At 40.5% G+C, this 26,346-nt stretch overlaps 2 protein-coding genes and 1 long non-coding RNA gene across 6 annotated transcripts in view; 2 read left to right on the top strand and 1 right to left on the bottom strand.

Moving 5' to 3' along the window:
* Positions 1-137: 137 nt before the first annotated feature.
* CUNH18orf21 (chromosome unknown C18orf21 homolog) lies at positions 138-20,125 on the bottom strand. 4 transcript variants are annotated; one of them, XM_044452531.1, is made up of 6 exons: positions 20,025-20,125; positions 18,556-18,680; positions 16,656-16,678; positions 14,512-14,714; positions 6,217-6,377; positions 138-610 (listed from the first exon to the last, which is right to left on the bottom strand). In XM_044452531.1, the coding sequence occupies exons 2-6, from the start codon at positions 18,630-18,632 to the stop codon at positions 457-459; spliced, it is 618 nt and encodes a 205-aa protein (XP_044308466.1). In that variant the 5' UTR covers positions 18,633-18,680; positions 20,025-20,125; the 3' UTR covers positions 138-456. The 4 variants fall into 4 exon arrangements, with proteins under 4 accessions (XP_044308466.1, XP_044308493.1, XP_044308474.1 ...); XM_044452558.1 differs by having other exon boundaries at positions 14,644-14,714; XM_044452539.1 differs by having other exon boundaries at positions 20,021-20,060.
* On the top strand, positions 7,906-10,111 carry LOC123034820. The gene is made up of 2 exons (XM_044452521.1): positions 7,906-8,654; positions 9,416-10,111. Exons 1-2 carry the CDS (start codon positions 8,455-8,457, stop codon positions 10,071-10,073), a joined length of 858 nt encoding a protein of 285 aa, XP_044308456.1. The 5' UTR covers positions 7,906-8,454; the 3' UTR covers positions 10,074-10,111.
* A 1,425-nt stretch (positions 20,126-21,550) lies between the features above and the next one.
* The window catches only part of LOC123034850, a 17,089-nt gene continuing 12,293 nt past the window's right edge, over positions 21,551-26,346 (top strand). Inside the window, exon 1 of the long non-coding RNA XR_006416851.1 lies at positions 21,551-21,968. This is a non-coding gene — a long non-coding RNA (uncharacterized LOC123034850). The remainder of the gene's footprint in view (positions 21,969-26,346) is intronic.

Here is a 26,346-nt window from a genome sequence, read left to right as displayed (position 1 = left end):
ATATTAAAATCTATCAGCACTTTTAACTTCTGTGCAAATGTTCTGCTGTTTTATGTAAAACATAATTCATTATTAAGTACTGTTTGCTGAATTTGTAATTTCCATCCCTTCAGAGCACATTTTCATATTGAAAAGAATAAAGTTCAAAGCAATTTGTGTTTATTTTCTAGGTTAAAACTTTAAGTACAAGCCATCTCCTTAAAAAGTAGCAGCACCTCTTATGAGCCAAGTAATTCAGATGTGAGCAATTGTATGGAAATCTGTTTCTTCACCCCAATACAGTAAGAAAAGGGCCAGGAGAAAGAGGGAAGAAATGAAATACTGGTCTTCCACACATTATATGCATACTTTACCCTGTGTTCTTTTCCATTATCTCATACCATTTTAATAGGAAAACCAAGTGACACATTCTTTTATTCAGCTGCAATTATGGTATATCAATTATTAAAAGGTTTTTCAAAGTAACTGTAAGAACTTTTTCAGGTCTCCCTTATCACATTTTTTATTTTCTTCAAGTAGAAGCAGTCTTTTCAACTGAGTAAAGTGAGATTTGGCATTTCTTGGAGTTCTGCAGGAAGAATGTGGTGTTGATAGTTCAGATGTGGAAATTCTGAAACAGAACAGCATATAAGGCATCATTATAGCTATGTGCTGTAACATGCATAAGCCTCATTATGTACAGAAAAAATCAGATAAAAAGCACACTGCATATTCTGATGAAAAAACTTTTCTAAATATCATTTTAGAATCATTCTGTTCAGCAGCCTTCCTCAACCTGATGCCTGCAGCTGGGGCTGATTGGAAGCTATAGTCCAAGATATCTGGAAAGCACTATGTTGGGGAAGAGTGCACTTACATTGACTATGGAAAGGTTGCAGAAAATCCCATTGTGTTGGTGGAGTACATCACTATGCTAAGGACAGGAGAAATGGCAGTGTCTCTACTCCTATTGGGAAGCTACTGCTCGTACAATACCCTTGGAAAACTTTTTCATAGCAATGGGGAAATGGAGCAGGGTTTGTGGGTATACAGATGCATATATAAAGGAGATGACTGCAGAAAAGTTAGCCTGAAGCCTCTTCTCTCTCAGAACTTGGTTTTGCCTAGCAGCCTACTGTTATGCCCACAAAATTGCAAAATCCCCACTGAAGTCAATTGAGTGTCTTCGTCAATTGACCACCACCAACTCTCCTGACCAACCTACCCCCCTATACACACTGGCATGATGGAAGGAAAATACAAACCAGGATTACAATTATATTTACAGGCTATCATAGCCCATCACTCCTATATGTAAGACCCAGGAAGGAAACATGTCTGTAGAACTATGAGTGCACAAGCATGGACACTTTAGACACGCAGCAGAAAATGAAAAACAAAGCAAAACAGTGGACATTAAGTATTGTATTGTTGCAATTAGTATACTGTATTACTTTACAAGAAGATGCTAATAAAAGCTCGGGGAACTAGGTGCTCAGGGCCATTAGAAACATAGTAACATAGCAAATCAGAAGAGCCATCTAGTCTGACCCCCGGTTCCAGCCAGCTCCACTCATGTAATATGCAACATGTGGTTGTCCAATCTTTCCTTGAACACCCTCAATGATGCCCCCCACACCTCCCATGGAATCCCATTCCATATCCTGGGGGTCCTAACTGTCAGGAGGTACTTCCTGACATCCAACCTGAAACCTGGTTCCTTGAGCTTTGTTCCATTGGACCACGCCCTTTCCTCCAGCATGGGAGAGAACAGGTCACAACCCTCTAACATGTGACACCCCCTCACATACCTATTATTTCACTATAAGATCCCCTCTGAGTCTCTTCCAGGCTGAAATGACCCAGTTCTCTCAATCTCATCTTCTATGGCATCCCCCTAAATCTGGTTACCATCCTTGTAACCCAGAGCTGAACTGATTCTGATCTATGTATCCCTTACAATGTGGAGCCCAGAACTGGACACAGTATCCAGCTGAGGGCACACCAGATTCTTACACAGTGATACTAACACCTCCCTAGATCTGGAAGCTATGCTTCTGGCTATACATTCAACAGTGGCATTTACCTTCTTAACTGCCATGTCGCACTGCTGGCTCATCCTTAGCTTGCTGTCTACAAGTAACCTGAGATCCTCTTCACAAGTACTGCTCTTCTCCAGCCACTTGTCCCCCATCCTGTACTTATGACACCTATTAATGTGTCCCAAGTGCAAGACCTTGCACTTTACCTGCATTAAATGCTATCCTGTTGTCCCCTGCCCACTTCCATAGTCTGCCCAGATCCTTTGGGATCTGGAGTGCCTGCTCCTCCTTTGTGGCCACTGCCCTTGCTTTGATACCATCTACAAATTCAGTCAGCAGACTGGTTACCCTCTCCTCCTGGCCATTCATAAGGAGGTTGAACAGAATCAGTACCAGAACTGAGTCCTGGGAGATTCCACCCATCACCAAGAACATGCTCTGGCAACCCCATTCTTCGTGATCTTTTCAGCTCTCATTCCACAAGTGATTCAGCTCAATAAAAGCTGCAGCTATTCTGGCTATCTCTTATGATGGTTAGATAATGAAAAATCGCCTTCCTTTGTCTCCAGTAAGGAAACTAAGAAAGGGCATGTAGCAATAATTTGTTTGCCGCACCAAAAGGGGGCCAAGGACTCTGCACTGCTTCTGGCCTTGCATGGGAGTATGAGCTACACTGAAATAACCCTTCAAGTTACTGCTACTGACTGCTCAGAAGAAATTCCTTATACAGTGAGAGGCACAGGAACTGGAGAAGGGTGAGAAACAATCTAAACAGGGGTCCTCAAACTTTTTCAACAGGGAGGCGCAGGCTGGGGTCATGTGGGCACAGGCGGCGAGGCAAGGGCGTGCATGCACGGAGATAGTTTTCTCCGAGTGAGTCCAAAAACAATCTCCTTTTGAGCAAGCTACCACAGAGCAAGGCACTGGCTTGCTTGCAAGGAGATTATTTTGGACTCTCTCGGAGAAGACAATCTCCTTGCGAGCATGGAGAGGCGCCAGTTTGTTCACAAGGAGATCATTTTCTCCGAGAGAGTCCAAAACAATCTCCACATGAGAAAGCCACTGCGTGCGCAAGACACCTCTATGGCAGGCTGGATAAATGGGCATGGTGGGCCGGATCCAGCCTGAAGGCCATAGTTTGAGGACCCATAATCAAAATAGTGAATTTGAGAAAACTGATGCATTATTTTTGATATCCTCATGACAATTTTAACCCAGCACCCCAGATTCACTGTTTGTCTACCTCACCTTTGGGTACTTGAACATAAGAAAAGCCATGCTGGATCAGATCAACTTCCATCTAGTCCAGTATGTCATACACACGGTGGCAAGCCATCTGCCCACAGGATCCTTCAAACTGAATGGGAGCAAGAACTCCACCTGCCAAAGCTCATCAGCAACTGATGTATGCAGTCTTGCCACCTCTACAAAAGGTCACACGAAGCCAGCAAATCTGGTAGCCACTGATAGCCTCCGCCCTGATGAATCTGTCCAATCCCCTTTTAAAGCCCCCCAAATTGGTGGCTACCACCACTTCCCATGGCAGCAAATACCATAGTCTAAATATACATTGTATGAAGAACTTCCTTTTAATCTGTCCTAAACCTCCCTCCAATCAGGTTCATGGGATGACCTGGGTTCAAGTGTGATGGGGAGGGAGAAAAATGCCTCCCTCTCCAACTTTCTCCACACTGTGCATTATTTTAAATACCTCTATCTTGTCTTCCTTTACTCACCTTTCTAAGCTAAACAATCTCAGCTGTTTGAGCTGCTCCTCATAGGGGAGTTGCTCCAACCCATTGATCATTTTCATTGCCCTTCTCTTTACTTTTTCAAACTCAATAATGTCCATTGTCAGGCAAGATTACCAGAATTCAACACAGTATCCTAAGAGGAGTAAAATTCTGGCAGGTTTTTTTCCTATTCTATTCCTAATAACGCCTAGTGTAGAGCTTACCTTTTTCACAGTGGCTGCTCACTGGGCCAACATTTTCATTGAACTCTCCACTACTACCCCTTCTTGTTCAGTCACTTAGAGGTGTATACTTGAACTTGAGATTTTTTGCTCTAACATGCATTATTTTACACTTCCTTACAATGATTTGCATTTGCCATTTCGAAGCCCATTCTCCAGTTTAGGGGAATTCCTTTGGAGCTCCTCATAAACTCTGTTGGTTTTAACCACTCTAAATCGTTTGGTGCCATCAGCAAACTTGGCCCTTGACTGCCCATTCCTAATACCAGGTCATTTATAAATAAACTGAAAAGCATTGGTCCCCATGGGATTCTGCTGGTTACATCTCTCCAGTGGGAGAAATTGCCATTTATTTGTTCTTTAACCACTTTTAAGGACCTCCCCACTTTTATTCCATGACTGCTTAGTTTGCTCAGGAATCTTTGGTGAGGGAGTTCATCAAAAGCCTTTCAGAAGACCTAGTAAAAATGTCTACTGGATCGCCCTTGTCTACATGAATACTGACATTCAAGGAACTACGACAGGCTAGTGAGACAGGACTTCCCTTTACAGAAGCCATGTTGATTCCTTTTCAGCAGTGCTTGTCCCTCTGTGTGCTTACTAATTCTATCTTAAATAACACTTTCAAGCAGTTTACCTAGAACAGATGTTAAGCTAACTGGCCTGTAATTTCCTAACTGGCCTGTAACTGGCCTGGATCCCTTTCAAAAAAATGGTGTGATGCTGGCCATTCTCCAGTTCTCTGAGATTTCTAGGATGCATACCATCTGGACCAGGCGATTTATTAACCATCTGTTCTAATTTCTCCAACTCTCTTCCAGAATACATAAGCTCTGGGAAAGTTATCTGCTCTGTATCCTCTGCTAAGAAGGATTCCGTTTCTCTGCAATCTCCTTGTCCCCCTGCAGTGCTCCTTTAATTTGCTTATCCAATGGTCCAACTGCTTCTTTAGCTGCTTGTTTTCTTCTGATATATTTAAAGATTTCTTTATTGCTGGCCTTGATGCTATTACTAATATGCTCCTCAAACTGTTCCTTCCTTCTTTTATTGCCTGCTTACATTTCCTTTGATCCCTTCTGTTTTTGTTTGTTTTTTCCATTTGGGCAAGACTTCCATTTTCTGATGGATACTTTCTTCTCCTCAGTCTCTTCCTTGACCCTGTGTTAGCCATACTGGTTTGTCCTGCCTTTCCTCACTTGTGATACGCACATTAATTATCTGGGCCTATTGCTAAAACAGCAGTTCAGACAGTGAATGCAGCTCCAGCATGGTACCTCACTCCAGCAGCCAATACAGGAATGCTCACACACTGCCTGAATCCAGGATGGCTAGAGAGACTCAACTACCATTTCATAAAGGAAGAAACATTATCTGGAAACCTTCATCTATACAGGCAAACAAGACAGAACAGTGGTCCAAGTTAGGTGAAAAAAGTATCCTTGTCCTTGAAAAAGCAAGATACCAATGCAGGGTGCAGGATGTGCTAAGAAATGGATCCTAACAGCCAGAAGAACCCCAGGCTGATTTTCGAGCTATAGAACAGTGAGTCTGTCCATATTAACTCCCAAAGCACAAGACAAAGCACTGGATAACTGAAATCAAGCATTTGGGGCTGAACTCAGGATGGGACAGAACAAAGGAATACACAGATTGATGCTAGGGAATGAAAGGAGGTATCAGGAAGCTGCTGCCCACCTGACACAGTGAAAGTTAGAAAAGGCATGCATGTGAAAGACAGGAAGGAGGAATTATAACAGAGCAAAAAGTAACCTGGGGGTGCCCAGCTGATGTTTTAACAAGCTGGTCTATATTAGGATGAGTAAGTTTCAAAATTGGACTTTGTTACCTATGAAAGCTCTGGACTGGCCTATGAAGAGGCTGCCTCAATGGAGAGGTAACTTGGAAGTCACGCTGGCTTTTGTATGTATGGGCAGTTCCATACAAACAACTAATTTCAACCCCTGGAGAACACACAAGGCATATACTGGCCCCTTGCTATTCTTCACTGCCATCTTGTTCCTGATAATCAAGGTGCTCTCAGAAGTAAATGGACTCTTACACTAACATGTTAATCAAAAATATAAAATTCACATTACGCAGGTGAAGAAAGCACTTATAATGTGCAGAGCTTATAATGTGCAGATGCATTTCATGCATGGATGAATTCCAGTCCTACACTCCTATTTTGACAAGTATACTGTCTATACAAATAATAAATACCTGGAACCTGATGATTTCCGTGTTTTAGATCCAGAATGGCTGTTGCAGACAGGTGTATCTTTGTTTGAAATTGTTTTCAAAGTTGGTGTATTTATACCCAAATCCTTTCTGCTTTTTCCATTGTGTCTTGCTGTTTTCCTGCAAAAATGGCAGGTAATTAGCTAGGGAAAGAGAGAAAAGTAATATGTAGTCAAACTTGCTAGTCCAAATGTACATATGGTAATGTTACTCTGGTACAAGGTCCTACAAAAACTAAAATTCACAGAAAATAAGTGGAGGCTACAATCCACAATCAGGTATCAGAATACTACAGAAAATGCTTCAGAACAGTAGTGGAGTGAACTGTGCCACAGCAAATTTTGTGTGCAGCAGTATGGCAACAAAGTGAAGCAGTAAGTCAAACAGATTTTTTTAGACCACTAGGTTAATGCATGCTAGCATGCACAGGGATCCCCATACATACCAGAACCTCTCATGTATTGGGACATTACTGCATCTGCATTCTTTCTATATCCTATCCAGCCCTTTTCCATCCTCTTGCTCAAGGACTGCAAGCAACAACAGCCTGGTACAGTGCCTATATGAGCACTATAACAGGAAGGAAACAGAGATCTGTCCACAGTGACTCAGGAAGAACATGTTCTGAGGAGCTTCTTAAAAAGCTGACAATGTTTTCCCTAAAATCTGAAGAATATTTCTAGCACAGCATCATGGTGCATTGTATTAAATGCAGACCCTCAGCACTGTGGCAATCCTCAGCCACAGTTGGGCATAGCCATATTCCTGGTAATTCCAGGACATGATCTGAGGGAACTAAACAGCATCTGGATGAAGTATCTCAGGACCCTATGCACGCTGCCCTGAATTCTACAGTGGAAAAAACTAATATAAATGCACTGAACACACACACACCACACCACACACTGTGATCAGGAAAATGATATTGCAACATCTCCACACTGGAAACTGCAGTCCAGATATGCTGCATTCTACATTAAGGGACAGACAGAACTATCTGGTCAGGGTCAGGCAAATATCTCCACGATCCATGTCAGTATTTCAGTGTCCACAATCTCCATGCCACAAGTATGCCTTAAGGCTTGCCAAAGACTGGAAACATACAATGCCAAGGGAAGGGAAAGCTTATCAACTAGCTTATAAACACAAATTAAAAGAAATGTTGCACACTATAGATGCTGGTGACACTGTTGTAGTGAAATTTCCATGAAAGCATTTTTAACCACTGCTTGTTTTCTCATATTTCTCTTATTCCTCATCTTCTTCTAAACCAGGGGTTTTCAACCACCAGTCCGTGGTGCAGGTCCACGGGAATTTTCTGCCGGTCCACTGGGGGGATGCATCCAGTTTGCCACGGACCAGCATGAGGCTGGCTGTGCTCCACCACCTCTTCCTCAGTTGACAACATGTTTGCAGGGGGTGCACCAGTGCCATCAGGAGGGCAGGGAGGGGAGAGATGGCTTGGTGGAAGCAGGCTGGGAGCCATGCCGCACTAATTTCAGTATTTTGCTCTTTTGTTGGCATTTTTCATTGCTCCGTCTCTAGTTGTTTTGGAGAATTTTCGGTTTTTTGGTATTGTGTTCAGAAACTAATACACAGAATACTGTATTATGGGTATGGTGCTTTTTGTTTCTGCCTCAGCGGTCCCTGAGGTGGTTTTCCTGTTTTTGCTGGTTCCCAGCTGTGGAAAGGTTGAAAACTACTGTTGTACACTACAGCAAAGGACAAGTCATGATAAGGATGGACTGATATTTATGGAGCAGAAAAAAAATTAAACTGCCTTCCAGTACCTACTAATCTCTGAGAGTTGCAATAAGGTGGTCCATGCACACTATTAAGGGAACTATTCTAATTAGCAGTGAAGTTGAGAGTGAGAGAGATTTCCCCCAGTGCTTTCATTCTTCTTTAAGTATTTTAGTTAAGAACCCATCAGAATAATTACTGCCACCGACTTCCGGTATGGCGTCAGGATGAGACAGCTGTGATTAACGGGGCTCCGTTATCACGCTGGTAATTGTTCGGTAGTGGGCCGTGGGATGCTCATCTAAGCCCTGTTGGGGCGAAGAAGAGTGCCTGGGGAATCTTTTGGATGGTGTGAGGTGGCAACCCCACATCTACTGGAAGAAAATCAGGCATTTCTCAACTGGTCAATACAGGGGAGAATCTTGCTCCCCCAAGTCCTCGACATCCGGCATTAATAGCTGAGGAATTTAGCTACAAATGTGTCGGATTTACTGGGAAAAACATTTTTATCTCTCTCTCTCTCTCTTTTTTGCAGTACTACCCGTGGAAAAGCTGTATTTGTTGCTAATTGACACAAAGGAAAAAGAAAAAGCCCTTTGGATGGAGGGAGGAATTCCCCCCCCCCACACGGAGTTTCAAGCGGCAACTGAAATGAGGGGAGAAAGACGGAGCTTCTTGTAAGTAAGCAAAATACTTTTCTTTCTTTAATCTCTCCAATGGCGAAGAATCAAAATAAATAATTACTGTGGAATTGAATGATAGAAGGATCTTTCTTGTATGTTGGATTTTTGCCAAGACTAACTGGATATCTGCCAGGAAAACTTATATACTGAGTGGTGTTTTTCTCTCTACTGTGATGACTTTTTGGGTGAGCATTTTTACTTCCTTTTTGTAATACTATCCATGGAAAAGCTGTATCTGTTGTTAATTGGCATAAGAAAGAAAGAAAAGTCCCTTTGAGGGAGGGAGGAATCCCCCCCCAACGGTGCTTTAAGTGGCGAATGATACGGGGGGGGGGGAGATTTAAGGTTTGTGTAAAAGTTGAAACGTGTCTTTTTGACCTCCCCAAGGGCAAAAAATTAAAACAATAATTATTGTGGAATTAAGTTACAGAAGGATATAATCTGTTGGGAGAAGTGGCCATTTTTTCTTGGCCATCAATCTCTTTTTCTGAGACCTCTGCCAAAAGCAACTGGATGACTGCCAAAATAAGTCTCATACTGAACAGTGAATTAGGGAAAAGACTGCAGTGACGAGATTTCTTCTTTTTAAATAGCATTTTGTTGCCATCCTGTGACCATTGGAATTATTGCAAGTTCTTTTGCTTTTTTCCCTCTTTTTTCCTTTTTTTTCCTTTTCCCCTCTCCTCTCTTCCTTTTTTCTCTCCTCTCTTTGCTGTTTTATCAAAATCTTTTTGGTGAATAACTTTCATCATGAGAAAAACTCAGCCCTCCTCCTCTTCGGCACCCTCTTCTGCTGCTCAGAGCCCAATCCACCAGCCTAAAACAGAAGATGTTGCAAAAAGCTTAAGAGAATTTCAAGCGACGACTTTGGCGATACAGACGGCTTTAACAGCTTTGCAAGCATCCGAAGAGGTGATGCAAGCATCCCAAGAGGTGATGGCAATAAGGCTGGGAAGTATGTCAAATGAGCAAAAAGAACAGTTTGACAAATTGGACAATTCTATTAAGGAGATAACAACTCAGCTATCTGATGTCCAACTTAAAGCTGAACAGAATACGCAAAAAATACAACAAACACATGGAAAGCTGGAGACAGTAGATAAAGAAACACAATTAATTAAACAAACAAATAAGTCAATATGGGATTCAATGGCTGTATTAGAGATGGAGAAGGCATCCTACTATTTAAGATTTCAGAATATAGCCGAAGAAAAGAATGAAGACCTGCGAGAGCTAGTGACTGGCATGTTGGCAGAGCTTTTAGAGACTGAGAATGAGGCGATGAGTATGAGAATTGATTTAATATATAGGGTCAACTCGAGTTACACCAGAAAAAACAAACTCCCGAGGGAAGTTCATGTCAAATTTGCTCTAAGGTCTATAAGAGACAATGTTTTGAAGGCTGAACATTAGAAGCCGTTAAAGAGAGATGATCACCATGAGGTGACGGTTCTGAAACAAATACCATGGGGGGTCAGAGAAGGACAAAAGAAATACTTATTCCTTACTATGAAACTGATTAAGAAAGAGATTATCTTTAAGTGGCTAACACCAGAAGGAATATTTTTCACTTGGAACTCTGTAAGATATAAACTGGATTCAATTCTCAAAGCACTAGAGTTCTACGAAAAATTTAGAGTTATGCTTGAAGAGGAAGAACCCGGTGCCTCAAAAGGAGGAGAAAAAAGTACTGAAGCAATGGAAATAACAGAGTACCACTCTGAGGAAGGAGAAATAGCGAATGTTGATTCACAACAAGAAGTACAAACTTTGCACCCAAAGGAGAAAAGGTAGAACTGTAAAGGCGAAGAATAAGTAGACGTACGTGTGTGTGTGTGTGTGTGTGTGTGTGTGTGTGTGTGTGTGTGTTCTCTTAAACATGGCTTCTAAAAAGGAAGGAAAAATTGAGTTGCTCTCCTTAAACGTTAATGGACTAAATGGACATTCTAAGAGAAGGGTTTTTGCTCAACTTCAAAAATGAAAATTAGATATAATTTGTCTACAAGAAACAAATATTAAGAAATGAAGTGTTAAACTTCTGGAATGTCTAAAGCTGGGAAAATTGTTTGTATCTTCTGCTTCTCAAAAGAAAAGAGGTTTAGCACTGTATGTTAAGGAAAAACTGAACCCTAAATATATTCTTGCTGATGGGGATGGTAGGATCCTGATGGTTGAAATTACGATCAAACTTAAAAAGGTGCTCTTAGTGGCAATATACGTGCCAAACAATCATCAGGAAACTTTTTGCCAAAAATTACATACATTACTTTTACAAGTGGTTTACCAGACTATGTGTGTAATGGGAGATTTTAACACAATTGTGGATAAGGAAATGGATTATAAGAATGACAGTAAAGGAAAAAAGGGTAGGAGGGTACTTTCAAAGTCTTGTTCCAACATGATTGAAGAATTCAGATTGATAATGTTTGGAGGCACAAAAACCCAACCTCTGTCAAATACTCTTTTTATTCAAACAGGCATAGGTCATGGTCTAGAATTGATATTGTTTGGATAACTCCAGACTTAGTACCAGATCTGATAGAAGCTGAAATAGAGGCAAATGTCTGGGCAGATCATAACCCTGTATCTTTATCATTGAAAGGAACCATAAGGACACCCAGATGGAGCCTAGACAAAGCGTTGTTAAAAGATAAAAAATTTACAGAAAAGATAAATAAAGAAATTCAAGTATTCTTTCAAATAAACAAAACGGAAGAAACGTCTTTACAGAATGTCTGGGATACAGCTAAAGCCTATGCCAGGGGAGTGATAACATACTCAGCACAAATAAATAAAAAGAAAAAACAAGAGCGAGCAGTAATAGTAGAGGAGTTGATGAAACGGGAACAAGAGCTGCAGGAAGATCCATCAGAAAAAGTCTTAAGGCCCAAATGAATATTTTAAAGCACAAAGTGAATCTCTTGGACACAAATGAACTTGCTAAGCAAATGAAGTTGATCAAACAGAATTTCTTCCAAAATGCTAATAAACTGGGGAGATGGTTAGCATAAAAAGTAAAGAAAGAGAGAAGAGACTGATTTTGAAATTGAAAGACGGAGAAGGACGACTAGATGTACAAGGTGCACAAGTTAAGAAAATAGCGGAAGACTTTTTCACAAAGTTATATCAGAAGGAGGAGATTTCAATTGAGAAAGTAAAAGAATACATCCGAAAGGGAGACTTACCGAAACTACCTGAAAAATATCAAAAACTACTGAATCAAGAAGTAACAATTATGGAAGTAATAGAGGCAATTAAGCGACAAAAGAATAATAAAACCCCTGGCCTGGATGGACTGCCAGCTGAGTTTTACAAATCCTTTGAAGGAATCTTTGCTACATTTTTAAAAGATATATGTAATGAAGCACTGTTAAATGCTAAAATACCATCTACTTGGACAGAGGCAAATATCACACTAATACCGAAAGAAGATATGGATGTAACACAGATTCAAAACTACAGACCTATATCATTACTAAATGTGGATTACAAAATTTTTGCCTCCATATTGGCAGAAAGGCTAAAGAAGTTTTTAACAGACTTTATTCATCCAGACCAAAATGGCTTTTTGCCTAAAAGACAAATGAAGAATAACCTGAGAACTATCTTGGATATCTTAGAATATTATGAGATACATACTGAAAAACCAATGGCTTTACTGTTTATGGATGCCCAAAAAGCCTTTGATAATGTTAATTGGCAATTTATGAAACAACAGATGGCCCAAATGGAGTTTGGTGAAAAATTTATGAATGCGATATCAGGTAATTATCAAAGACAGTCGGCCAGGATTCTAATTAATGAAGAACTTACAAGCCCTATAGAGATCCAAAAGGGCACAAGACAAGGATGCCCGTTGTCACCCCTGTTGTTTATTTTGATCTTAGAGGTATTGAATAGAAATGTCAGGGATGACGAGGACATTAAAGGTACTAGAATTAGGGACGAAAGTTATAAATTGCAAGCATTTGCAGATGATTTGGTCTTCACAATGGAGGAACCCTCTGTAACAATACTTAAACTTTTACAACGGATCGAAGAATATGGCGAGGTTACAGGGATGAAAATAAATAGAGAAAAAACGAAATTGTTAAAAATTTCACACAAGATCAAAAAAAAAAAAAAGACTCCAGGAACAAGTAGATTTGCAGATAGTTAAAAAAGTTAAGTATTTGGGAATCTATCTTACAACCAAATGTACTACTTTGAAAGAAGATAATTATGATAAATTATTGAAGGATATTAAAAGTGATCTGGAAAAATGGGCCAATCTACAACTATCTTTGATGGGAAGAATGGCACTTGTTAAAATGAATATATTACCTAAACTTTCATTTTTGTTCCAAATGGTTCCTGTAAAAATTGATTAAAAATTCTTTGATGACCTAAACTTTCAAATTTCGAGATTTATTTGGAGAAAAAAGAAACCAAGGATTAAATTAAAAATGCTCCAGGAAGCCAAAAAGAATGGGGGTTTTGGTCTTCCTGATTGGATGTTGTATTACCAAGTGTCTGTTCTAACTTGGCTAAAAGAATGGATAACTTTGCGAAATGAGAATTTTGTATCTTGAAGGTCATGACTTGCAAATGGGTTGGCATGCTTATATGTGGTACGAGAAGGCTAAGTCACATGGGTCTTTTCTGAGTCATTTTATTAGAAGATCATTAATGCTGGTGTGGGAAAAGCTAAAGTCAAAAGTGTATAATAAACTACCAAGATGGCTTTCACCTATGGAAGGTTTTGTATATCCAAATGCTTTGAACTTTGAAGGGATCATAAGATAGGACGATATCTTGGATAAGGATGGCGACCTGAAACTAGATCAAGTAATACAAGAACAGGGATTGAATATCTCCTGGTGGTATAAGGTGCAGATGCAATCGAGATATGCTAAAGATTGTAAAGTATGGGGGTTTTACAAAGACTTAACGGCATTTGATCAAGTGATGCTTAAAACAGATGAGAAAATGATTAAAAGATGATATGATTTTTTACTTGACAGGAAAAAGGAAGGGGAACAGGTTAAGGAAACTATGATAACATGGGCACAAAACTTTGGATATAATGTTGAATTAGAAAAGTGGCAAAAGCTATGGGAGAGAAATATTAAGGTAACATTAGCAACTTCGTATAAAGAAAATTTATATAAAATGTTTTATAGATGGTATTTGTCGCCAAGTCGATTAGCTAAGATGTTTCCAAATATGTCAAATAGATGTTGGAAATGTAAACATAAAGTGGGTACTTTTTATTATGTGTGGTGGACCTGTGATAATGTGAAAAAGTATTGGATTAAAATACATAAATGGCTGGAGGAAATAATACAAAAACCCTTTGCTTTTAAACCTGAAGTTTTCTTGTTAGGCATCATACCGGAAGATATTAACAGACAGGAAATGTATTTGATGTTACATTTAATCACAGCGGTGAGGACTGCATTTGCTCAATACTGGAAAAGTGAGGAATTACCCACCGATGAACTGATTCTAAGAAAGATTCTGGACTGCACAGAAATGGATAGACTGACTTTATCACTGAAGGATAAAGAAAACACTGACTTCTATCAAGCTTGAGATTTTTTCTATGATTGGCTGGAGAAACAGGACTTGGCGTAGATTTAGAGATGTTTTTAAGTTATTATAAACTGATTTGAATATGATTATAGAATGTTACAAAATATGTAGCAGGGGGCTGACCCAGTAAGTCTAATGTATGTGATGATTGATGTTTTTAGTATTAGTTTAAAATTTCTTAAAAAAAATACTGCAACCAAGATTAGCTTCTGAAAAGAAAAACCATTCCATTCCATTTCTTAAAGAAGCATGACAATTGCTTAAAATTTACTCTTACCAGCACATTCTTTGATTCCTTGTATTTCATCAAAAGTTTTATTTGTTTTAAATTGAGCTTGTAGTTTTTCTTTTTCCGATTAATTAATTTCTCTATTTGTGGAGTCATTTTCATTTTGGGTATCAGACGTACCCTGTAGTTACCAGGATGAAGAAACTGGAAACAGTAACAGCACCACTGGCCAACATTATCTTGGTTTTTACCTGTAAATTAATAAAAATAGCAGTAAAGTTCTTGGACAATGTGTTTTAGAGATGAATGCAAAGTAATATGCTGTATTACTGATAGAATGCAATTTTAATTCACTACAGGAGTGGCAAGCACTGTTTACAATTATCAAATCAGGATATATACATGTGTAGCAATGTAATCCCATGTCTACTCAGAAGTAAGTCCAACTGTGTTCAATGATACTTACTCCTAGAAAAGTGTGAGGATTCCAGTCTTGATTACTTCCACAAAAATGTATTGATACTGATAATACAACCAACTCTTCTTAATTTGAAGTGCCCTTAGTGATGTTCCACTGCAGTTCCATGTATATGCCAGATTAATTGTTCTGCAACACTCAGCCTTATTGTATTATTTCATATAGTTGAATTTAAAAACACACATCCCACCATATTTCCTACATATAGGTAGCTGTTCTAGTCTCTATTTAAAGACTTGTAATTTTATAAACTGGTGATAAAAGAATAATGAAAATGTGCCATTATTTAAATTTGCATTACTTCTTCAGCTAATGTGGAATAGGCAACGGATTCATGTATTGGGCCTGAGCTGTTAAAATCAGGGCCTGGGTCTCTAGCCATGGAAAGTATTAGATTGAAATTTTTTTTTAGGTTGAAATTTTTTATTTAAATAAAAACATACTACAAGTATTAGCCTTGCATGGCATAAGTAGAAAACACTGCCCTAGAGTTCAGCTTGCTAAGTGTTGTTTGCCTGAAGCCTGGTGAAACATGTAGCTATGTTTGGCCTGGGATCCCACTTTACTGGGCCAATTAATGAGCTTCTGCTTGGTGTTATGATTAGCTTAATGAGAATCCTAACTGAAGGCCTCAGGTGTCATCACCTGTAACCAGCTAATGATGAGAAACTTCATGTCCTACAGAGTATGACGAGAAGCTGCATATAGTATACATTTAGGCTTGCCGATGAGGTTAGATAAGTGGTTGCATACTGCTTAGGCCTGCCCTGAGCAACAGCCAACCCCTGCCTCACAAGTAGTCTATAAAGGCTGACCATTTCCCTGGGATGGGTTTTTTTTGGGAAAGCCGTTTTTCTTCAGACACCAAACACCCCTGAGAAATTTAGCTGACTATCCATTACAGCTCACTGGAGCCTCTTAGCCAGCAGGTTCATGCTGAGAATTGTAAGGGCCTTGCTTGCTAAACCCTTTGAGATGCTAGCTTTTTGAAGTAATTTGCTTGCTTTTTCAATGAAGCCTCTGTTGAAGCAAACCTTAGATTTAGCTTACTGAGTTCTTGGCATCATTCACAAAACTGTAGCCTGAGTTCAGGCCAGAACAATACATAATACCACATTTTAATCAAAACTCTTTCTTGATGTTTTGTGAATCAGGAAACAAGTCCCTTTTTGGTGATGTCTCCTACAGACTTGGATCTGCATCAGGGAGAATATGATGCATAGTTGCATATTACACAAGAAGGAAGCACTGGGGCAGCCTGGACATTTCTCCTTATGTAGCATTTTATACATACTATTCAGTCTGGACTAGACAATCCTCAAATGCCCCTTATTTGTAGACAGTGAATGGGAAACAATTCAATATTACTTCTTTTGTTCCATATTCTTTTCTACTCTTGTTTACAATGGAAAAGATTTCTAGACTAGTGCTAGTTCGAATTACTTCTACTGCCATTTCCAAGACTGTTAATCATCTGACTATCGGGAAACCACAAATTATAAAACTGTTGATGATATTACAGGAATTTTAGAGTTCTTAGTATCTAAAAAATGAGTACTTTATACAACACAATTCTTTGGCTCTTTTGAGAGACTGTAATTCTGAAGAATGCAAAAAAAAAAAAAAAAACTTCAAACCCTTGAACTGTTCCAATACTTGTGTATGAACAATAGTTTCTGTACTACTGTTCTCCACTCTGCCCTATCGCAGTTACCTTCTGTGTTGCTGAGTGTCCATCTGTGGGAATCAGATACCAAAAAAAAAGTATTACTAATACTACAGTGTCAATTTCATGAAGACCTTGCACACATTATAACACATAGGATTTATACAGTACCTTCTGAGAAATCACGGTAATTCATATAAAAGTTTTCACTAATTCTTATCCCCATATTGTAGGGCTGAGATTAGATGAAGGAAGGTATGGATAATACAGCCATTTATTATTTTAGAGGGACTAAATAAGCATGGTATCAGGAATGCATCAAAGTACAATTGTACATCTTTAGAAGTCTGAACCCCCTTTTGCCTGCTGGTAGTAATGCAGAGATTGCAGAACTACATTGGTCTTGAACTGATACAACATGCCAATTCTTAAGCAAGATTGCATGCTAAATTGTTGAAGTAAGAATGGCTATTGGCAAAAACTAATAACCTTATTAGATGCACTGTGACTATATATATTTCTGCGGCTTTGAATTGCCAGTGAAAGCATACTGATGTAAATATTGTTACAAGATGAAGAGCAGACCTCAACTAAACCTCATTGATGTGACTGCTTATGCAGGGTGAATAAAAATCAATGTTTTTTAAAAATTGCATTACTTTTTAAATTTAAATTGGATTTTTAAATAAATGGTTTTTCAGGAAAAAATCTACCTAAATATAGTTTTCCATATAAGGTACATTACAGTCCAAAGGTTATTCATCATGAAATAACAATTAGTTTTTAATTATGCGGCATGAGGCTGTGTATTCTTGAAATGTTTACATGTTTTGCTAAATGAATTCCATTAAACCATTCACAATGTCATGCTCTTCCAGAGGTCTCTGTCAGATTACTTGACAGTTTCTCTATTTAGAAGATATTATCACAGATACTTGGTTCTACAGTTCTCAGAACTGTGAATTTGTGTCTGCAGAGATCACATGCCTCTTCTTCATACAAAAATGTTATAAAATAAAAATACAGAGTTGAGAAAAAGACCATAATCCCACTGTTCCTTTGCAAATCTATGTATACAGAATCAGCCCCTTACATTTTAATTTTCAAAAAATTCAATGAATAGAAGATTGTTGGGAGTGAAGCATATCTGCACAAAAAAGTGTGAGGAGGGAGGGACAAGCAGTAAAAATGGAAGTGAAACCTTCTGAGCAGAGTAACTCCACAAGAAAAGATCCCTTGGATCATGTTGGATCTTTTTGTGTATAACCTGAGGTTTATCCTATTATTCTTTCCCTGGAAGAGAAAACCTATAATGGCAGCAGGCCATAAGAGATACCCAGTTTGGGAATATTTTAATGAAGTTCTCCTATGTGAGGGTAAGGTATGCATGCATGCAAATTATGTAGAAAACCATTATTTAAATCTAGTCTTACTGACTAGTGATTTAAATCGATGTACAGCAAATCTACCCTGCTTCTATGTGGATAAAAGAGTGTGGGCTGGGAATGGGTGTTTTTTACACTATTCCAAGTTCCTTGGAAAGACAAATAAATGGATCTTCAAAAGAATAAAATAGGGGTTTTTTTATCTTCAGGGTGGTGTTTTATGGACTTTTTATGGTCCAAAGTCACATAAACCAAAAGGCAACAGAAGAACAAGGAAGCCTGAAGCAACCCTTGCTGATGCATGTACATGATACTTATTACAACATGAGATGGGGGAAGAGTGAAGGAAGCCAAATCAAGAACAATGAAGTTGTTTGCACTCAAGGCCTTACTGAAACCACAAATGTCATGCCACTTGGCACTTTTAGAGTAAAATGCAGTGGCCATTCTTGGCAACTAAGAGAAGGGCAGGTATTAGTATAGAAATATTCTAATAAACAAATTGGCAGACAGAAGGAATGAGCACAAGAAGCATGTACAGGGAATAAAAAATCAGATCTTACAGCAAAAACCGTGCTTGGGCTGGGCAGGTGCTTGCTAGTTTCCATGCTGCTTCTTCCAAATACTGCCATCTTCGCATCTTAAACTCAGTGTAGTTTACTTAAGTAGACAAGCAGTGACTGGACTACTGCAAGGCACACAAATAACATGTGAACAATAGGTGGAAAGAAAATGCACCATTCAACTACATCATTTTTTGGGTTTAAAATTAATTCATTTTACACACACAGAAAGGCTGAATCCCACCCTTCTTTCTCCACTGCTGCTTGATTCAACCCCAAGGGCTACATTTTTTTAAAAAGAGAATAATTTTCAAAGTGTGTTCCTCCATGTGACCCCAAGCCAAACCAGAGGGCTGGGGATGATAGGACCTGCTGCGATTGAATATTTAAAAAATGCAGTATTAGGCTTTAAAGTTGATTGGGTGCTGCATGTGAAATGTGGTATTACATCTGGCTGTTTGGCTTGCTACATGTGCTCATGCATGTGGTGCACCATACTGACAGGGTGGGAGTTATCCTCTGCACAACCAAATCTTAAAAAATTGTCAAAGCAAGCAAAATAAACAGCAACACACAAACAAAACTCAAATAGGGGCAGCAGTAGACATTTAAGTTGCAATCCTTACATGTTTAGACAGGAATAAATGGCTACAACTCCGAGCATCTCCCAGCTAGCCATGCTGGCAGTTGTAGGTTTTTTCCCTGGTCTAAACATGCATAGCAGTATGCCCTCAGAGGGGTTTTCCTTAAAATACATTCCTCAGCTATTTCATCTTCATGAGTATTTTGTGGAAAGAAGAGACGGATGAAGAAGGGATACAAATGCAAGATGAGGACATCAGGATCCACATGCAATTCAGTGAATGAATCCGGGCTACTGCATGATAAAAGCCTCACTAGAAGTACCCAGTCAGCGACAGCACTGAACAGTGAGTTAGAACGAGGATGCAAGGGTGCTTCCCAGATGTTTTAACTCCCATGAACCCCAGTCAAGGAAGCATAGCAGCTGCACTCCAGCATTAAAGGTACAAATTAAGGAAACCAGACAGACAGAGAAGGCACGCCTAGCCAAGCCACTATCTCTCTGTTCTCCAAGAGAGAGAAAGATGCTTTCGCCCATCTAGCTTTGCCGATTTCCTAAAACCTAATGAGAAGACCGGTGGTGGTGCTGGTGGTGCAACACCAGCAAAACAAAGCAGGCGTTCAACTTCGCTCAACCAGTCAACACTCCACCCTCTCCATACGGTATCGCTTAAAAAATGAAGCTAATGGCGCACCGAGGGGCAGCACAGCCCGTTCAGCAGCCTACTGCCCTTCCCGCGGTTGCTGCCAAATCCCAAGGGTTGAGTGTACACTGCGAATGGAGCAAGGCAGAAGAACACAGCGCCCGAGTACGCCCGGGGGCGATGCTGCTGCTGAGCCGCACTTAGGGCTGCGGGTAATCGCGCTGCAATGCTCCACGCACTTACCCTCGCCTCGCCTCTGCAGCGCCTTCTACCTGCTCCGGCCCAAACACTCGCGGCGACAGGAAATGCGTCTAGTTGTCCGGAAGAAGTTCTAGGACCTTCCGCTCAGGTACAACAACCTCCAGGTTCGATGGTTCCTCGTAGGAGACTGACGAACATACGCACCCGGTAAAGTCAATAGGGGGAAGAGGGGTTGGCTAGTCATAAGGGTTCCTTCGCCTGAAGCGGAATGCTCTCCTTAGCTTTTGGTTTAGATTCCTGTCCCTTTATTCCACTTACGATGAGTGCCGCCTTCAGATAATTCGAAGAGTTGCTTTTTTTCATTTAGAAGGCTGCTGGAATTGGGGGTTCCTTTTATTTAATCTGGAGTCAAGTCTGCCCTTGTAGCCTGGTTTGTTTACGTGAAAGTAAAGCTGTAGCCTATATGCCTAAATATTTCCGATGGAGTCCTTGACATAGTTTCTGAATAAACGTGGGTAAGGTTGAATTGCATGTCTTGTTGAATTCCCATTTTTGATACTTCTCGGTGGTAAATTATATTTTATCCATATTTGGTGTTGGGAGGAAATGCGGAGGGGGATTAAATAAAAACTTCAGACTTTAATCCTTTATTTCCTTACCTTGGAATAAGCAACAGTGAACAAGCTTTGCTTCTGAGTAGACCTAGAATTGTACTTTAGTTTTGTCTACACGTACAGTTCTGGGGGACACATTTTTAGTTTTGTCTACACGTATTGCAGATTTGGGGGACACATTTTTTCATATTCCCATAACTGTAATTCATTAAAGGAAGTATTTGGATTGACGCTTTTCTATTGAAGGAATAGTCAAATGCATTGAATTTAAATAACAGTTACTATTTATCAGAAAGGTATTTATATAAAGCTTGTTTCTGTTTTAAAACACAAAACTTAAGAAGACAGACCAGGATGGGCTGTATCAAATACAGTGATACCTCGGCTCATGAACGCCTCAGTTCATGACCAAATCGGGTCACGAACAGAAATTTCATAAAAATTTTGCCTCAGTTCATGAACTCTGCATCAGGTGAAAATCGTGAGCGCACCCACCTTTCCTGCACAGGTGTGATCGCAGTCGTGCTGGGGGCGGGGAGATGGCCGTGATCGTGCCCGTGCTCTCTGCCCTAGCGCTCCCACGATCACACCCGTCTGCCCCCCCAGCGGCCCGTGATCGCACCCATCTCCTCCCACCCCCTCCCACACAATCGCTGCGGGTGGGAGATGGCCGTGATCTTTGTTGTTCTTTGTCACTTTACTTCAAAGTTTTGTGAGTAAAAAAAAAATAGTTGCAGAACAGATTAACCTTATTAGCATTGACCCTCATGTATGGAATGGATTAAGTTTGTGAGCCAAGGTGTTGTGCATGAAGCCTCGACAGAAACATGACTCATGAGGAGGACTTGCACTTGACACCCAGTGCCCAAGAGTTGACCCCACAACCCAACGCAGAGACAGCTGAGCCAGCTGCTGCATCTTCCTCTGATCCCCAGCACATTGAGCAAACGCCTGGACCTTTATCAGAGACAGAGAGTCATGAGAAAGAGGAAGCTGCAAGTTCTACTCAGAAGGAGGCAGAGCAAACTGCCTCTTCCCCCTCTTACGCTGATCTCCCTGAGGCGGAAACAGAAGACACAGTAGGTGTCGTGGATTTCTCAAAAGCCGAAAACAGATGGATTTTACGTAGATATGAACAGCAGCAAAATTTATTACGTAAGAGGGAGGAAAGGCGTGACTTGGGAGAGTGATCCCACGTGGGCTTGAGAAGAGAAGCCATTAGAGCGTTAACATCTGCTTCGCAAGGACCGCTATTAGGGAACTTATCTATAGAGTTGTAAATCTCGTAGACAATTAGCATTAAAGGACTTTAGTTTTATTGCTCTAGAATGTGTGGATTGTCTACATACCGGGCTGCACGCTTCGACACAAGGTACCACTGTACAGTAACAAACTGAAGCAATCAGTGAAGATCCTTCTGCAGTGTATAATAGTGTGAGATGTGGAGATTCATCTAGGAATGCTTGATGTGGAAGTAAGGGTGTGCACATAAATATCTACTTCTTTAAATGTCAGAAAACATGTTACTCTCTCGTATCCACTTAAGGACAGTAGCCTTACAACCAATTTCTCTTTTAAACTTGTCTGTTGCAAACATTGCTGATAGGTGTAAAAGGATGATTTGAAACAAGGGAGTAGAACGATTTAAAAGGTAACAAAGAAAATTACTTAGCCCAAAGGAGGGGAGGGACTAAGATCCGATAGCACAAGGTGTGAGAAAACAGACACATAGGCAGGATGGCCAAATACTGACTCAAGACTTCCTGATTGTTTATTGACAAGCTTGGCAGAACAAAATGAGCCTATTGTAGCTCGCGGCGGGGGGGGCGGGGCTGGATTGTGAAGAAGGGGAGGTATTGGAGCAGCGTGGAGTAGACAGGCGGAAAGATTGTAAACTCCTGGTACCCTAGCCAATGAGGGGAAAGGAGGAGGGAGAAGCAGCCAGGGGCAGGGCATAAAATGGGATATGAACATGTGCTCAGGTGAGCTGGAAAATGGGAAGGAAACCATTTTTTGTTCCCTTTGTTGCAATAGATTTTTAAAAAGTACTCTCTGCATGCTTGGAATATTTTTCTCTTCCAAAGAAAAGGAAGGAGTATTCATAACAATAGCTGCTTTCATTTTGAAGGAAAAGCAACCAGTTGTTGAGGAGGGGAATCAAAAGTCACCCCGCAATGAAGGCTTACGGGTAAAGCCAGAAGAACTATGGGGGACCTCTGTATTGGTCCTAATATGCAAATTAATCATTGAATCTAATGATTCATATAACCCCAGTCCTCCGTCAGCTCCACTGGCTCCCCATTGAAGTCCGGGCCCAATTCAAGGTGCTGGTTATCACCTACAAAGCCCTGAATGGCTTAGGTTCTGGTTACCTAAAGGAGTGCCTGAATCCATATATGCCCTCCCGCCCCTTGAGATCGGCAGCAGAGGCCCTTCTCCGGGAACCCTCCATGAAGGATATTAGGAGGGTGAGTACTCGGAGGAGGGCTTTCTCTGCAGTGGTGCCCAACCTATGGAATGCGCTCCCCAGAGAGGTCCGCCTGGCGCTGTCGTTATTTGCTTTTCGGTGCCAGGCCAAGACCTTTTTATTTAAACGCTATTTTAATTGTTAAGGTTTATTTATTGATTTTAAACTGACCAGGCTGTTTCCACTATTTTATGTATTCTATGTATTTTCTGTATTTATATGTGGGATTTTAATGATTGTAAGCCACCCCGAGGCTTATGTGAAGGGAGCAGCATATAAGCTGTCTAAATAAATAAATAAATCTGGGTTTGGGAAAAATTTATTCAGGAAAACTGGAACAGTACAACAAGGGTCCAAAACAAGAAAACCAATGTATGGCCCATTGCAAAAAACAAAAACTCAAGATCAGTAAAGAAATGCACCAGAAATCATACAAGACCAAGCTGGTAAACAATTTCCAACCAAAAAAAAAACACCCCCAAACCCCAGAGAAAAAATTGAATGCAAGTACTATCACAATCCCACCCCCACCCCACCATATAAGGGGAGGGGAGGGGGAGGGAGGGGGGAGAAGGAAAGAAAGATAAAAAACTAAGGCTGCCTCATTAGGGTGACAACCCTTGGAATTCTCTCCTGCAGTCAAGATTCTACCACACCAAGCATGCCTTATATCAAACCCCCTTCCCTCATAATGTCAAAATCTTGAGCCTGAAAATACCCCAATATAACTTCTGCACAACCTCAGCCATGAAGGATTCATCACCCTTGAACTGCACATGATTTCCAAATGACAAAAACAAGCCACACACACAGGGCCTGGAGACATCTCATCCCATGGTTCCAGTCCATGATCATCAGACTATCCACCCCACTCTTCTACATCCAAAAAATCCAAAGGTCAGATCACAGTTCCTCCAGGACTTTAGATAATAGAATGACAGAAATTCATCTGGTATTTCAGATGACAGAATGTTAGTCATCCCATGGCTACTGTCTATTATCCCTGTTGTTCCCACTTGGGTGAATGTCCTTGTCATGCACTATCCATCAAATTCAGTCCAATAACTGAGTCCAGTGAAATTGGCTGATTTTGAGAGGCAGCTACACAGCAGAGTCCAGCTGAAATCCCACTGAAATCTGTGGACTTGTCCCCAAGATCAGCCTCTATGCCAGAGAAGTGGAGAATGGCCAATGTAGCATTATTTTTTTTAAAGGAAGGGTCTGGGAGGATCTGGGAAATTACAAGCTGGTTAGCTTACAATTACAAGCTGGTTAGCTTACAATTACAAGCTGGTTAGGTCTGTGTAAACTGCCCGAAAGTGTTATTAAAGGTAAAATTAGTAAGCATAAGGAAAAGCAAGCTTTGCTGAGAAGAATTAGCATGGCTTCTGTAAAGGTAAATCCCATCTCACTAATTTTTAAAATTCTTTGTGAGCGTTGGTAAATATGAATATAGGAGTGGTTCAGCTGACATTGTCAAATGTCTCTTGGAAGTCCAAGTAAACAAAGTCCTTCAAAGATTCCTGAGCAAATTTTGCAGTCATGGGCTAAGAATGGATCAGTAACTAGTTAAAGAACAAAAAGCAGAGAGTGGGAATAAATGGTAAATTTCTCCCAATAGATCAGTGCAAACAGTGAGAACCCACAGGGACTAAGGCTTTTCAAGTAATCCCTAAATGATCTGGAATCACAAGCAGCCAAGTTTGTTGCTGACTCTAAATTATATCAGGTTGCTAAAATCAAAAAAGGATTGTGAGGTGCTCCAAACTGATATCTCCAAATAGAGAGAATGGACATCAAAATGGCAAAACCTTTTCAATGTTGTCGTTGTTGTTAGTCGTGAAGTCATGTCTGATCCATTGCGACGCCATGGACAACATTTCTCCAGGCCTTCCTGTCCTCCACCATCCCCCGGAGTCCACTTAAGTTCACACCGAGTGCTTCTGTGACTCCATCTAGCCACCTCATCCTCTGCTGTCCCCTTCTTCTTTTGCCATCTATTGTTCCCAGCATTAGGCTCTTCTCCAGTGAGTCCTTTCTTCTCATTAGGTAGTCAAAGTATTTGAGTTTCATCTTCAGTATCTGGCCTTCTAAAGAGCAGACAGGGTTAATCTGCTCTAGGACTGACTGGTTTGAGTGCCTTGCAGTCCAAGGGACTCGCAGGAGTCTTCTCCAGCACCACAACTAAAGGCCTCAATTCTTCGGTGCTCAGCCTTCCTTATGGTCCAACTTTCACAGCCATAAATTGTAACTGGGAAAAACATAGCCTTGACTATACGCACTTTTCTCAGCAGGGTGATGTCTCTGCTTTTTAGTATGCTGTCTAGATTTGCCATAGCTTTCCTCCCCAGGAGCAAGCCTCTTAATTTCTTGGCTGCAGTCCCCATCTGTGGTGATCTTGGAGCCCAGAAAAATAAAATCTGTCACTACCTCCATTTCTTCCCCATCTATTTGCCAGGAAGTGATAGGACCGGATGCCGTGATCTTAGTTTTCTTAATGTTGCGTTTCAAGCCAGCTTTTGCGCTCTCCTCCTTCACCCACATCAAGAGGCTCTTTAGTTCCTCTTCACTTTCTGCTATTAGAGTGGTATCATCTGCATATCTGAGGCTGCTGCTATTTCTTTTGGCAATCTTAATTCCAACTCATGATTCATCTAGCCCTGCCTTTCTCATGATGTGCCCCACATATCAGTTAAATAGGAAGGGTGACAGTATACAGCCTTGCCAAACTCCTTTCTCAATTTTGAACCACTCAGTGGTTCCGTGTCCAGTTCTCACTGTTGCTTCTTGACCCGCATATAGGTTTCTCAAGAGACAAATAAGATAAGCTGGTACTCCCATCTCTTTAAGAACTTGCCACAAATTTGTTGTGATCCACACAATCAAAGGCTTTATTATAGTTAATGAAGCAGAAATAGATGTTTTTCTGGAACTCCCTAGCTTTCTCCATGATCCAGCATATGTTGGCAATTTGATCTCTAGTTCCTCTGCCTCTTCGAAATCCTGCCTGTACTTCTGGTAGTTCTCAGTCCACATACTGCTGGAGCCTAGCTTGTAGGATTTTGAGCATCACTTTGCTAGCATGTGAAATGAGTGCAATGGTGTGGTAATTTGAACATTCTTTGGCATTGCCCTTCTTTGGGATGGGAATGTAAACTGATCTTTTCCAATCCTGTGGCCACTGTTGAGTTTTCCAAATTTGCTGGCATATTGAGTGTAGCATTTTTACTGCATCATCTTTTAAGATTTTGAATAGCTCAGCTGGAATACTGTCACCTCCACA

The sequence above is a fragment of the Varanus komodoensis genome, unplaced genomic scaffold, assembly GCF_004798865.1.
Source record: "Varanus komodoensis strain SLA01 unplaced genomic scaffold, ASM479886v1 scaffold10, whole genome shotgun sequence".
In the NCBI taxonomy this organism is placed as follows: domain Eukaryota; kingdom Metazoa; phylum Chordata; class Lepidosauria; order Squamata; family Varanidae; genus Varanus; species Varanus komodoensis.
This window is presented reverse-complemented; position numbering and strand designations above follow the sequence as displayed.

What these genes read in the sequence shown, in the direction of transcription:
- LOC123034820 (XM_044452521.1), top strand. Translation starts at nt 8,455, where the DNA reads ATGTGTCGGATTTACTGGGAAAAACATTTTTATCTCTCTCTCTCTCTC. An exon ending in GGAGAAAGACGGAGCTTCTT is followed by an intron (nt 8,655 to 9,415) that starts GTAAGTAAGCAA and finishes TTTCATCATGAG; the next exon opens with AAAAACTCAGCCCTCCTCCT.
- CUNH18orf21 (XM_044452531.1), bottom strand. Translation starts at nt 18,632, where the DNA reads ATGCGAAGATGGCAGTATTTGGAAGAAGCAGCATGGAAACTAGCAAGC. An exon ending in AGGAATCAAAGAATGTGCTG is followed by an intron (nt 6,378 to 14,511) that starts GTAAGAGTAAAT and finishes CTCTTTCCCTAG; the next exon opens with CTAATTACCTGCCATTTTTG. An exon ending in CGGAAATCATCAGGTTCCAG is followed by an intron (nt 611 to 6,216) that starts GTATTTATTATT and finishes GTTCTGTTTCAG; the next exon opens with AATTTCCACATCTGAACTAT.